Source organism: Mauremys reevesii, linkage group 4 (genome assembly GCF_016161935.1).
Source record: "Mauremys reevesii isolate NIE-2019 linkage group 4, ASM1616193v1, whole genome shotgun sequence".
Classification (NCBI taxonomy): domain Eukaryota; kingdom Metazoa; phylum Chordata; order Testudines; family Geoemydidae; genus Mauremys; species Mauremys reevesii.
In genome coordinates, this window is record NC_052626.1 from 16,035,525 (window position 1) to 16,050,374 (window position 14,850).

The 14,850-nt window shown below is 44.9% G+C and overlaps 1 protein-coding gene across 5 annotated transcripts in view; it reads left to right on the plus strand.

The window, feature by feature from the left end:
* MTHFD1 (methylenetetrahydrofolate dehydrogenase, cyclohydrolase and formyltetrahydrofolate synthetase 1) overlaps positions 1–14,850 on the plus strand; it is a 95,921-nt gene that overhangs the window by 65,976 nt on the left and 15,095 nt on the right. For all 5 annotated transcript variants that reach the window (XM_039534648.1, XM_039534650.1, XM_039534646.1 and 2 more), the window contains 6 exons: positions 3,902–3,978; positions 4,722–4,862; positions 8,695–8,763; positions 12,489–12,600; positions 12,716–12,855; positions 14,500–14,541. In XM_039534648.1, the coding sequence (XP_039390582.1) occupies positions 3,902–3,978; positions 4,722–4,862; positions 8,695–8,763; positions 12,489–12,600; positions 12,716–12,855; positions 14,500–14,541 (581 nt within the window). The remainder of the gene's footprint in view (positions 1–3,901; positions 3,979–4,721; positions 4,863–8,694; positions 8,764–12,488; positions 12,601–12,715; positions 12,856–14,499; positions 14,542–14,850) is intronic.

The window sequence follows — 14,850 nt, forward strand, 5'->3', positions numbered from 1 at the left end:
GATTTAGTTAATTGCTACAAAGCTGTATTTCAGACTTCGCCAGTAGCTCAGTGAGAGAATACAAAGGTTGGCAGCCCTGGTTAGCTGCCTCGTCTTCCCCACGCTGAGAAGAAGAGAAGTCCTTAAGAGCTCCGTCTTGGCACTTGGGAGCACCAGGTTCACTTCTGTGCTCTGACACCAACTTCCTGCGTGACCATGGGCAAGTTGCTTGGGGACAGATTCCCAAAGTTGTCTTGCGCATGGGTGTTGTGGGGATAAATGCATTAAAGACTGTGAGGTGCTCAGATACTATGCTGGTAAGTCCCTAGGGCAGATGTGGTACTATTACTTCCTTACAGAACTCCAGCAGGGCTTTCAGCTTCAGCCTTCGCATTACTAATGAGTGGGTCAGGTCCTCAGCTCACTCTGGTGACCGACACCAGCTGTGAAACACTCTCTCTCTTACTTTTCCTGTCTCAATCCATTAATTTCACTTCTTTGCTCTGTTAGCTGTGTGGTGGAATTTAATCTGGTCATTCTGTTAGCAGATTTTAAACCTTTTCATTGGCTGATTTCACTGCTATCCTAGTTGGTTCAGTTACAGCTGCCAGCGAGAAATGAGATCTGATTAATTAAAACAGTGATTTTTAATGTCAGAAACAGCATTGTTTGGACCTTTACTCCCTCTAGAATAGCTTGGAACAGATGGCTTAACTCTCTGTATTTAATTATTTATTGCAAGAAATGTTTGAGTAACAGTAATTCAGCCTGAATAACTTCTGAAGTGAATGTTAAACTACTTCTGTCTGTGGCATCCCATTAATAAAATAAAATAATGTCTCTTGAGCATTTAAATTGTAGTTCGAACCACAGTGGATAAAAATCGTGATTTAAATAACTATAAAATCTTCAGTTTTTTACAAAATTTATTTTAAAAATTTTCTTTTTTTAAAAAATCAGATTTTTTTTTAAATTTTCATGTTTCTAGTTCTTTATTTTCTTCCCATTTTATAACCTTACAGTGTGTTTTGTACTTGTTTCTTTAATTAGGCCTTGTCAATACACACTTGTTGTAATGATTTTACTATACTGGTCTAGCTGAACATGCTTATAGCAGGCTACTTTATTCCACTTCTTGTACAGGAAAAAACTATAGTAATATAAGGTACCTTTATACTGCTATTACTGGATCCACATTAGGGCTTGTAGTGGTATAACCATCACGGTTAAAAAACAAAAATCACATACACTCCTAGCTGAAAAAGTTATACCAACAGAAATCTGCAGGCCTTGGTAGAAATAGTGTCTGAAAATACGTAAAATCTGAAATTCTACTACAGTTAGGAAGTAAGAAGTTTCATTATCTATGCTAAAAAGGCAAGTCCAGAAATTCATTAACATCCTACTGGGAGAACAGTACAAATTCAATCACAAAATTGACAAGCAAACATCCTGTGCTGTATTTGCAACCTACCCTATTTTCTGAAGTATTGAACTTCCATAAGTCTAAGAGAGTTGAAATGCTTTGAATACATTAATTGGTTTTTTTGAAAATCCAACACTCAGGTGCCTAAATATGGATTTAGGAGCCTTTTTTTTTAAATGGCCTATGTATATACCACAAGTTGACAGCATCAATGTATTGAAAGTCTAAATTGACTTTTCATTTTTTTAACCCTGAAGCAATTTTGCTTTATGTTCCCAAACATTACACACCACTCAAAGTTTTTAGTAAAAATACAAATTTAGACCCTGATGTTGTAAACACTTTATTCACTTGTTTAACTTTAGGCCCACAAGTCATTTGAAGTCAATAGCGTGTGTGTGAGTAGAGCTGTGTGCTTGTTTGCTGATTTAATTTTCAGTGTTTTGGTTTTTTACCTATGGCAGTTCTGTGATCTACAAATAAGGTACCCTACCAATAGTGACAGGGTTTTTAAAAAATGCATTTATAAGTTATTTTCTTATAAACTTTATATTAAGATTGCATTACAAATTTTCAATTTAGTTTTTACAAAGGCTTTACAAAATTTTAAATAAATTTTAAATCACTCACTGGCTCAATCCCCCAAAATAATCATACTTAGCATTTACATAACAGTACCTAGCTGTTCTGTAGCACTTTTCATCCATACATCTCAAAGCACTTTACAAAGGAGGTCAGTATCCTTATCCCTATTTTACAGATGGGGAAACTGAGGCACAAAGAAGTGAAATCACCTGCCCAAAGTCTCCCAGCAAGCCAGTGGCAGAACTGGGAATAGAATCCAGGTATCCTGAGTTCCAGTCTGGTGCTCTATTCAGTAGGCGACACTGCCCCTTTTATACAGCACTTTATATCTTCAGATCCCTGTACAGATATTGCACCCTTTCTCTACCCCGTGAGTTCAGTGGAAATAACCATTAGCCCAGCTTCAGTGGCAGTAGCTGATTGTCCTTATTTTACAGGTGGGGGGGAATTGAAACAGAAAGGCAAAACAATGGAGCTAAGATCAGAATTCACAAATCCATGCCCGTTCTATACGAGATGCTTCTAAAACCAGTGTGATTAAAGATCCCAAGTTGTGTCTAAATTCATATTGCAGTCCAAACCCCTGTAGTCAGGAGTAGAATCCTTTGGGATGTATTGTAGGAATGCACTTTGCAAATATCGCTGAGTAATCAGCAACAGACTGAGGTTCGTGCTTTAAAAATAGGATCCCTTTGGTCTGCAGCAGGCTGGTTAGAATTTTACTAGCAAAAGCAAACCAAAAAAATTATTTATTGGACTGATTTATTTTGATTTCTTTGATTGAATCCAGAGATTATCCTATAGCTCTCAGCAATGGGAAGTGAAATGTCTTCTCATATCTGGCTCCCAGAACTTAATGGCACTAACATAATTGGCAATATACTGTGAAGCATTTAAACTTACAAGCAGTTGGCTGGAAATAAGATGTCTGTAGGGAATTCTGAATGAATATTTCTCACACCCAGTTCTCTTATGAAATGCAGAAAAAAAGAACTGTTCGATACCAAAATTGTAGTGTCTGAGCGTTTCTTTACGCAGTTCTTTGTGGGTTCTTATTTCTCTCTCTCATCCATTAGTATTTTCCCAATCTCTTGTTGTTGCCTAATGGGGATGAGACAGCCAGAGGGAGAATGTCAAGCTACTTTTAGAGAGGAAGGATGGTCTTGTGGCTAAGGGACTGGGCTGTGATTTTGATTGTGGATTTGATTCCTAGCTCTGCCACAAAGTCTTTGTGCAACCTTGGGCAAATCCCTTGAGCTTTCTCTGCTTCAGTTTCCCCCTGTAAAATGGGGCGGCAGTGTTGCCTAGTGGATAGAACATTGGACCAGTAGTCAGGAGACCTGAATATATATTCCTGGCTCTGCCACTGGCTTGCTGGGTGACCATGGACAAGTCACTTTGCCTCTCTGTGCCTCAGTTTCCCCATGTGTAAAATGGGGACTCTACTGACCTCCTTTGTAAATGTTTTGAGATGTAGGGATGAAAAGCACGATGTAAGAGCTAGATTTTATTAATATTTGATTATAATAGTGCTGTTCCCTTTGTCTTTTGTGTGCATAAATTCTAAGGTATGTAGGCAGGGGATCATCTCTTACTATGTGTTTGCACAGCACCTAATTCAGTGGGCCCCTGATCTCGGTTGTGACCTCAGTTGTGACCTAGCTACCATAATACAAATAAGATGATGTAATAACTTGTAAAAGGGCTTTAAGATCTATGGGTTTAAGCGTTGTGTATTTATTAGTAGTAGTATTTTAGTTTAAAAAGAGTATCGTCCTTTTCATCACTACCCCTTCTCTAGTGGTGATGTCAATGTTCTGAGCGGCAGCATGGGTATTTCAAAGTTTGAAATCACACGTATTAGCTTAATGTGGTGGTTTCTTTTTTACTCCCTGCAATCCCCCCCTGCAGTGATGGACACAAATGACAGGTTCCTGCGGAAGATCACTATCGGACAGTCTCCGACAGAGAAAGGCTTCACGCGAACGGTAACTGGTTCCTGACTCTTGGGCCATTTAACCCTTTGAGAAGCATGCAGGAGAAAAACAGTCCCTGAATAAAATTGTAATGTTCACCTCTCTGAGCGTTTCTTCCCCTAGGAATTAACAAATGTGTGTTGTGCCAACTCCCTGTTCAAATGAAGGCAAGGGGATGTGAAGCAGAGCCCCTAGCAGTGTTAAAATTCCCACCCCAAACCCTGCCGCATTTGGTTTTGAAGTTTGGTCACCAAAAAAGTCCTTTCCTGAATGTTGGTTTCATGGTGGACTGGAATGATCAGTGTAGACCTAAAACCAAAACCATGCGGAATAAAATTTAGTGCAGCAATAACCATTTACACCTGTTCCAGGGACTTTGTTTCTTATAGAGACTACAAGAGTTTTTTCACATGCTGCAGCATTGAGACCAATTACTTAGATTGCTCTTTAAAATACATTCTGCCATGAAACTTTATACTTGATTTCTGATGCTAAATTACTGACTAGCTTATGTGCCTAGAGAAATACATTTTCATATGATACTAGTAGAATAACGTGATGCCTGTGCATTTTTCTTTAAATTGCAGAAAAATCCTAATTAAACACTGTGAACTTTAAGCACTCTTAGCTGTGATACTATCGATGTTTCTTTTAAAATGACAAAAATATATTTCCAAGAATTCAGTGCAGCAAAAATTTCTACTTAGCAGCTCTGACGCTTTTTTGCTTTCTTTTGCCTTTTTTATCTTTTACAGGCCCAGTTTGACATCACGGTGGCAAGTGAAATTATGGCAGTCTTGGCACTCACTGATGGACTAGGGGATATGAGAAGACGATTGGGCAAAATGGTGGTAGCCTCTAGCAAGAATGGAGAGCCAGTGACTACAGATGATCTTGTAAGAGAGCCATAGAATCGCTACATCCCTAAATGTAAAACTCTCCCTGTTGCAAGTGAAAGTCCTCTGATGTAAAACAATAAGATGGTTCCACATAGGAGGGATTGTAGGCTATTGAAAACTAGGATGAAATCCTGGTCTCATTCACTGCAATTTGAGTTTTGACTTCAATGAGGCTCAAATTTCATCCTGAGAAGAGAGAGAGTTCTCTTTATTCTAGGGCATCTGGGAGTGTGAGTGTGTGTGTGAGTGATCGCTCTCCTGTATGTCAAGATGAGGCTTCAGCCCTAAGAATTAATGGGGAAATATGCCATGGCAAAAAATGCTATGATTAAGGTGGTGAATCCTACAAAAATGTAGCCATTTGTGAGTGAGTACAGAGTCTCCAGAAAACAGCCTTGCAAAAAAAAAAAAATCCACTATTTCCCACTAAAAAGAACACTCGCTCTCCATTGCCTAACACTGTCCCTTTGACACCCACCTGAGCCTACATAGTCATTGCTGAATTTGGCACAATATCTTTCAAAAGCCTCATTTGCCAAAGACAACAGTCAGATGCTCGGAAATGTTTGTATTTATTTCACCTTGTTTGGAGTGAGCCATTTCAGAAAACTGGGCCCCCGTATGAAATGTACCAATAACAAAATCCACCCACTGGACCAATATCCCAAACTAGAAACTGTCACAAATATCTCAATACTAAGGCTTCTCCCACCCATCCTGCCCCACTTTAACTCTTGGTGGAATAGCACTTTGCAGGGTGACCAAACATTCAGCAAATTTGGGCTCTGCAGATGGACAATTAAGCTAAGTTCCAAAACTGGGGGCCCTTTATTGAAAATGCCCTGGTTGAGGCTTTCAAAGCCCACTAGGGCATTTAGCCACACAGTGTCCATTGAAAGGAATGGGAGCAGTGTGACAAATCCACTAATCAGCTTTTCAAATCTCAACTCCTGTCCCCAAGACCTTCCCAGTTAAACAGGCCTGGCTAGCTCAGAACCTCATGGGGGGAGACGGACGTTCTTGTTACTCAGGCAGACAGCACTTTGTCAGGGAGGTGCGTTAATACTGGCTGGAGTTTGGGTAAAATCAGTCTTGAATTATAATTGTTCTTTACCTAATTGTTGCAGAGTAGGGGGATCTCATCAAATCTAACTCACTGCTTCTCTTGGCCATTTGAGTGTTTTCCCATACATTTGGCAGCCTCAGTCTCACAAGCTAATTTGGTAAAGACCCCCCCCGCCGTCCCCAATACCTCTCCATATTCCTTACACAGGCAAAACTCTAGCTCACTCAATGAGAGCCTTGTCTGCCCAGGCCCTTCAGACATGGCACACACAGCAGCAATGATATCACTGTTCTGTCTGGAAGTCTGAGAAAGGAAGAAATTTTGGAGCAAAAGTTAATGGCTACAAATTCCTTGTAGGATACACAGACAGTTGAGAGGTTTTGGGGAATAGTTAGAACTGTCAAAGGATTCACTGAATTATATAGCAGTCCAGTATCATTAATACTGTTTTGCAGTTTTTCATTATTTTCTTCTGGAGCTGGGTAAAATTAAATTTAATCTGTTAAATGCGAACAAAACCTCAGAGTGAGATTGAAACAAGAATTAAATGAACCAGTATCGTAGTGTTAGTTAGTCTGATCTGTAAAAGCAACAAAAAATTCTCCTGTATAACAGAGACTTTTTTACATGTTTTGCAGCATTTGGTTTTTACCCACCCACTTCGATGCAGAGAACGCACCTCCCTGACAAAGTGCTGTCACCCACGAAAGCTCATGCTGCAAAACGTCTGTTAGTCTATAAGGTGCCACAGGATTCTTTGTTGCCTTTAAATGAACCAGTATGTCTTTTTTTTTTTTCTTTTTTCTTTTTTTTTAAATAATTGCAAATTCTCCTTGTGTATAATTGAATGCTATAATCCAGCTGAGAATAAAATTGTCTCTGTGAAAGAGACCGGAAGGTTCAGGGGACTGATGGAGGATCTTAGCTCACTCATTCAAATCCAGTCATTGGTGGTAGTGACTTAAAATTGTTACTGCCAGGGCTGTGTAGTGGTCTCAGTTCAGTTCCTAGTGGACTGGTGTCAGTCACAAAAACGCCCTCTCCAGTGACTAATACGGGGTGGGCAGACTACAGCCCGTGAGCCGGATCTGGCCCGCGGGATTGCCAGCCCTGCGCCGCTCCCAGAAGAGGCTGGCACCGCGTCCCTGTGGGCCCTGGGAGAGGGGGGCAGAGGGCTCCATGCGCTGCCATCGCCTGCAGGCACCGCCTCCCGCAGCTCCAATTGGCTGGGAACAGAGAACCACGGCCAATGGGAGCTTTGGGGGAATTACCCACAGGCGAGGGCAGCACGTGGAGCCTTCAGCCGCCCCGCCCCCGCAGGGGCCGCAGGAACGTGGTGCTGGCCACTTCCGGGAGCAGCGCGGGACCAGGGCAGGCAGGGAACCTGCCTTAGCGCCACTGCTACCCTGGAGCTGCTCAAGGTAAGCATCGCTGGACTGGAGCCAGAACCTGCCCTGAGCCCCCTGCCGTAGCCTGCACACATTCTGCACCCTAACCCCCTGCCCTGAGCCCCCTCCTGCACTCCACACCCCTCCCTGCACCCTAACCCCCTGTCCTTAGCTCCCTCCTGCGCTCTGCAACCCCTCCTGCACCCCAGCCCCCTGCCCTGAGCCACTTCCTGCACACCGCACCCCCTCTTGCACCTCAGCCCCCTGCCCTGAGCCTCTTGCACCTCGCACTCCTCCTGCACCCCACACCCCTTGCCCTGAGCCGATTCCTGCACACCCCGCACCCCCTCCTGCACCCCAACCCTGAGCCTCCTGCACCTCGCACTCCTCCTGCACCCCTTGCCCTGAGCCGCTTCCTGCACACACCGCGCTCCCTCCTGCACCCCAACCCCCTGCCACAGCCCTACATTCATGGCCCTGCATGCAATTTCCCCACCCAGATGTGACCCTCAGGCCAAAAAGTTTGCCCACCCCTGCTCTAATAGATGGGAAACGTGCATGAAGATAAGATCACTCACTCCCCCTTTGCAGGCATGAGAAGGATTGAGGCTCCAGGGTGGAGCAGTGAGCTACTGCTGCCCATGCTGAGCCTGTTCTGTGGATAAATAGAGGACATCAGTCTCCAGTGAGGACAATCGGCACTTCTCACAAGCACCAAAATTCACTTTAAAAAACTGTTTCTGCCAGACAGACCTGGCCAGAATGTGGCAGTTGGATGCATTAGTTTTGAGGCCGGTAAATATAAATGTAGATACTAAAATGAAAAAAAAAAAAATACAGCTCAGTGGTTTGAGCATTGGCCTGCTAAACCCAGGGTTGTGAGTTCAATCCTTGAGGGGGCCATTTGGGGAGCTGGGACAAAAATCTGGAAATTGGCCCTGCTTTGAGCAGGGGGTTGGACTAGATGACCCCCTGAGGTCCCTTCCAATCCTAATATTCTATAATTCTATGATTAAAGACAGTGAGATTTTTTTTTTAAATCCTTAAATGGGATTAGATACCATAAATGAAAGGAAATAATGCTGCGACTGAAAGAGAAGCTGAGGCAGTTAGCACAATACACGGTTTCCGCATGAGTGTCTTATTCATACTGCAGCGATCTCCCCCCTGTTTCATGACCAGCGCGTGTAGCGTTCTTCAGTGAGCCACACTGAATCATGAAACTGGTACGTGAGTAAGTGCTGCTAGCTCTGTTCTTTGAAGGGTCACCGTGATGGAGGAAGAACCGGGGTGTTGACTAGGAATTTCAGAATGGTACAAACACAGCCTTAGTAGACCTTGGGAATTGATGTTCTGTTCTCCTTTGTTCCCTTAGGGAGTGACTGGTGCACTGGCTGTCTTAATGAAAGATGCAGTTAAGCCAAACCTCATGCAGACATTAGAGGTGAGCAGTGCACTCCTTCATTGACCGCTTCTGTATGTACATTCGCTAGACTGGCAAATTCAAAATGAAGCCTCGGAAAAGCTGATTTAATTGCAAAGCTTTAATTTCATTTGATGCCTGTAAAAATGGATCTGCCTCTCCTGTTCGTTCTTTCAAGCAGCAGTTGGGGGATGTGAAATGTTTCCGGGGTTTTTTTGTTTTGTTTTTTTAATTAAAGGGAGGAAATTTTGTCCAGGGGAAGAGCGCTTGTCCCCATGTGCTTTGGGGCTGCTGGAAGGAACTCTCATGCCAACTCCCAGTGACTCGATCTCTTCCCTCTTCTTACCCATGCTTGGCACAAGTTTCTCCAGCAGGATTTTTATAAAGGGGGGTTTGGGGAGGAGGAGCAGATGTGAGGCCTATGGCCCCATGTCCCGTCTGAATACCTGCTAGTTGTTACGGTGGAGCAAGTGGGGGCTAGAGTAAGGGGATCAAGGAAGTGCAGCTTCCTTTCCTCCGCTGAAATCAATGGGGAGCTCCCGTTTCTCTCCCTGGCCTGGGGTAGCAGCGTCTCTTGGAGCTCCCCTTCTCCTTGGCTGGTGCACCAAGAGCCCCCTGTCTCGGTTTCTGTCTCCTTTCACCACTGAGTAGAGTGTAAGATGATGATGATTTATCTGTACGTTTTCTCTGCTACATTTTACCCCGCCCATCCTCACCCACAGTTTGAGTAAATGAATAACTGAACATTCTTCTTCAAGTGATGGTTCCTGTTGTATTTCACTGTGGGTTACGCATGTGCCTGGAGCTGGGGAATTTGAAAGTTGTGTCCATTGGTCCATGCATGTGCCCTGGCTCACCTCGTGCCTTGGACTGAGAGGAGAAAGGGCAGGGTGGACCGATCGCCTCTCCAGTTCCTTCTCATTACCACCTGGTCCGGGTCAGAACTGCTGTGTCCATAACTTCAGTCTCGTCCCCTAAAATAGGATTTAGCTTGGTAAATAGTTTTAGCATTTTGTACAGTTCATAGTTTTAGTGTTTTCATAGTTCTAGTGTTAGATTAATTGTTGGGGGACCCCCCATACCCTGTACGGGGATTGGACTATCTCAGGACTCCAGGCTTTACACTCTGCTGCGCTTGTTGCCCATGATCTTCTTGATCAGTGACGACCACCAACGCCACATTGCAGTGAGGTGCAGTATCTGCCACTCCTTTCCCATCCCTACCCAAGAAGGGTGGGAACTGCACCTCCAAAAATACCTTATGGAAACAGCCATGAGCCCTCAGTCGGACCCAGGCCAGGGAACCTCCCTGTAAATTGATCTCACTCCGCAAGGAGTGAACCTCCTGCTGCTAAATCTGACACTAGTGCCAGAGAATCTGCCTCCATAGAACCCTCTGATGGGATCTTCTCAGGATATGTGTGAGACTAAGTCTTCCTCAAAATACACTTCAAGGAAGTCAGACTGGGCTCTGAGCAAGCCCAGCACTTCAGCCCAAGAGAACTTAGTGTGTCCTAAGTCCCAGAGGCTTGACAAGAAAGCCCATAAACATCAGGCTCCATCAGTACCATCTGTCGGTACTGTCATCGGCACCTCCCAAACCTCTGGGAGGTCAGCACCCTCAAAGACTGTCAGCACCGTCAAAGACTGTTCTCCGACTATCCCAGCACCATCCTCATCAGCACCCTCTCCAGCTCTGATAGTCTGGACAGAGAGACAATCCCTCTCAATCTAGGGAGAGCTGGGTCCCATGAATTCTGGAATCCCCTTCCTCAGACCCATTCCTTTCCAGAGATGTTGACTGCTTGAAGAAGTTTATTGCCTGGTCCTTCCTCGAGATGCAACTTCTTTCCAGCACCACCGCCTCTAGAACAGGAATCAGTTTTCTCCTCATCAGGAGACACCAATCCACAGGAGCCTTAATTTCCTTACCCTACATCTCCTCTGCCACCCAAAATACTTAGACCACCTTGGGACCAACCTCCGCATTTAGCTCTGAGCCACTGGCACCCTGTGACATGGTAGCCTGTGCGTCACCCTTTCAACCCTTCCTACTGGCTATATTGGGGGCCCTGGAACCGGGCACCCCCCGTTTTCAGGCATTGATAGACAAAGGAAAAGTGGTAGCGAAGACCGCTCTCCAATATGCAGTCTATGCCACGGACACCTCTTCTAGAGCCTTGATCCCCTCAGTCGGAGGCACGGAGCCAAGGCGCATGCGTGGGCCAACGGACACTGCTTTCAAATTCTCCAGGCACATGGTGCGCACGTGTAACCCATGGTGGAATACAGGTAGGGGCCACGCATCTTGAAGAAGCTCCAGTTACTGGTAAGTAACCTCTCTGTGTGGGGAGGGCTGGAGAGGGCTTAACTAGAGCCCCAGTCACCATGGTGCCTGAATCACCCAGAAAGTCATTTTCTTACCACTCTTCCCCTTTACCAACACAGCCTCTTTACACCACATGCGTGTGTACCCAGAGTGTGTCTGCACTGCGTCTGGGAGCCCAGGTCCATAGACTTGTGGTGATGGGACGTAAGAGCCCAAGCTCCAGTCTGAGCCACTCTAGCTACACAGCTATTTTTAGAGCATTAGCATGAGTCCGTGGACCAAGGCTGAGAGGCTTGCTCCCAGCTGCAGTATAGACATACCCCCAGAGACCAGGAGCCTCCATGATGGTGCGTCCTCTACTTGCTAGGTTCAACTCCTACATTTGTTTTAAACAAAGCTAGTGCAGATTTATGCTGCTTGGAGCTGGGAGATAGAATGCACTGGTCTGGGAATGGGGATTCCTGAGGTATGTCTACACTGCAATTAGACACCCGCGGCTGGCCACTGCCAGTTGACTCGGGCTCACAGGGCTTGGGCTAAGGGACTGTTTAATTGCAGTGTAGACATTTGGGTTTGGGCTACAACCTGACCTGTGGGACCCTCCCACTTTGCAGCCTGAGCCCAAATGTCTACACTGCAATTAAACAGCCCCTTAAGCCAAGCCCTGCGAGCCCAAGTCAACTGGCACTGGCCAGCCGTGGGGTTTTAATTGCAATGTAGACATACCACTGGTTCTAATCCCAGCTCTGCGATTAGCATGCTGCATGATCTGAGGCCCAGATTTTTTTGGAGCTTAAATCAGTTTCAGAAAGGAATTAGGTACTTAGGAGCCTAAATCCCATCGACAAATCTGGGCCTTAGTGACTTGCCACGATCATGCAGCAAGTCAGCAGCACAGCTGGGATTAGCACCCAAGAGTCCCCTTTGCCAGACCTGTGCTTCAGTCACTAGACTGCATTACCCTTTCCGTCTCCCAGCCCCGAGCAGAATAAATCTGCACTATTTTTTTTGTTTGGAAAATGTAAGAATTGAACCTGAGCTCAGCAGCACCTAAATACCTTTAAAAATTTGGGCCTTAATCTCTCTCTGCCTGCGTTTTCCTGTCTGTGATACTTGGGCGATATAATGTTTGTGAAACGTTTTGAGAGCCTCAGACAGAAGTGCAAAGTATTGTTATAATTTAGCCATCTCTTTCCTGGGAAGATTAATATCTCCACTTCTGCAGATTATTAAAATCCTATTTGCTTCAGATTCTTACTCCTGGGAATGAACCTTTGATCAGAAGGCTTTAAGAGCTGCTGTTTGCCATAAGTGTATTATTCTCAACCTCAAATGCCTTGGTCCTTAGCCTTGCAAAGTTTCAGAAGGTAACTGAATCTTCCCTTTTTTGTGTTTTCCTGCCCTCTCTCTCTTCCAGGGGACTCCAGTGTTCGTTCATGCTGGACCTTTTGCCAACATTGCACATGGCAACTCATCCGTCCTGGCAGATAAAATTGCACTGAAGCTCGTGGGTCAGGAAGGCTTTGTTGGTAAATTTATGTTTGCTGTCTTTCCTCTGGGAAAAGAGACTTTTTTTTTTTTTTTTTTTTTGGAGGCCTGACTTCTCTGCCCACCATTTTAATGTGCTCTTTATTCCGTCTACAGTAACAGAAGCAGGTTTCGGAGCAGACATTGGCATGGAAAAGTTTTTCAACATTAAGTGCCGGTATTCTGGCCTCCGGCCCCACGTGGTTGTGTTGGTTGCCACTGTCAGAGCTCTGAAAATGCATGGAGGAGGACCCACTGTGAGTACTAGGCAATGCTTTCTGTAGGCCCGAGGGACAATTCTTGTTGTTATAAATGAATCCTTTTGAAGTCCTGTGTGTAGCTAGAGGTAAAAGCGGGCTAAGATCCTGACTCCCATGGATTTCACTGCGGCCAGGATTTCACCCCAGGGGTATATGTCTGGCTCATTAATCCACACTTTGTTTGTATCTGACTCTTGCAAACTTGATTCGGGGGCGGGGGGAGGTTTAAGCCCTGCTGTTCCAGAACAACTCAACTGCCTCAACGGGTCTGAGCAGAGAAACACTTTTGCAATTACTTCCAATAGAGGAGCCTTCTGTCAGGCTTGTTTTCTGACCTTCCATAGACTCTACTCACCGTTTGATTTGGTGAAGCAATCTGATAGCTAGTATCAGAGGGGTAGCCGTGTTAGTCTGGTTCTGTAGAAGCAGCAAAGAATCCTGTGGCACCTTATAGACTAACAGACGTTTTGCAGCATGAGCTTTCGTGGGTGAATACCCACTTCTTCAGATGCAAGCAGTGGAAATTTCCAGGGGCAGGTGTGTATATATAAGCAAGCAAGAAGCAAGCTAGAGATAACGAGGTTAGATCAATCAGGGAGGATGGGGCCCTGTTCCAGCAGCTGAAGTGTGAAAACCAAGGGAGGAGAAACTGGTTCTGTAATTGGCAAGCCATTCACAGTCTTTGTTTAGTCCTAAACTGATGGTGTTAAATTTGCAGATGAACTGGAGCTCAGCAGTTTCTCTTTGGAGTCTGGTCCTAAAGTTTTTTTGCTGTAAGATGGCCACCTTAAAATCTGCTATTGTGTGGCCAGGGAGGTTGAAGTGTTCTCCTACAGGTTTTTGTATACCTGATAGCTGTGGCTCCCTCTGGTGGCCAAATCCCTGTTACACTGTCTTGTTTGCCCATATGGTTTCTGCGCACACTACCAAATAACACTGTGGTACATGCTCTCCCATGGTATGGAGATGCAGCCTCTGTCCCAAAGAGCTTTCAAAGCAAAGTTCTCCTAGGACCTGGAAACCTCCACCCACACTGGTAGCAAATCTAGAATTTTGCAGTTGTCAGCCCTTGCCTGCCCCCTCCCCCTTAGTCCTTTCTGTCTTCCACCTGTGTCGTCTCCTGCTCCCGCATAGTCTTTTCCCCAGTCCATTATCCCCTGTAGCTTTCGTCTCCGCCCTGGAGCCTTCCCAGGTCTGAGAAGCTAAAATGGTTGTTGGCAAAGTGAATCACATTTGGGTGGTGTTTTTCCAGCCTGGACTGAAGAGCTGTATATCCTTTTACTAACGAGCTGTGTGTGTGCCACTGGCTCTTCGGACAATCTGTCGTGTGCATGCTTTTGTTTTGAGACTGTCAGTAGTAAAAGTTAATAATGTATCCCTGAAGGCTGTACATGATCTTGCTTGGTACATTAGAGATGCATGCCCTGCTTGTTTTATTATTATAATGAGGTCTCTGCACTCTGGGACATCTCTGTCACATCTGGGATATGTAATCTCTACAATATCCTTGTATTCAAAAAAAGATGAGCGAGTGTTATGAAGAAAGGCGACTGCAGATTGGGGTCTAATTCTTAACCTGAAATGAGATACAACTCAGTGCAAATTGCTAGCATTCATAGGAGTCTCTTGGGTTTCTTGCAGGTCACTGCTGGGGTACCCTTGCCAAAGGAATACATTGAAGAGGTAATTCTGATCATTATAAATCCAATTGTTGCCATTGGCTAACCAGCTGCTTTAATTGTCATGCAATGCACGACCAATAACTAGTGTGCATCACTTCTGCTGCTGTCAGAGTATTTCTTATCTTAGCCTGTAATGTTTCATTTTTATAATGACAGTTTGGCTGTGCCCTCTCAAGCAGTTATCGTAATTGACCTAGTCAGTGTTCAGAGCTTTTGGTTTCTCCTGAGCTCATGTAATTGTCCAAGTGCTCGATTTTTTTCATGGTAATCTCCATTCTGCTGCCTATGACCCCTTCAGTGCTGGAGCTGT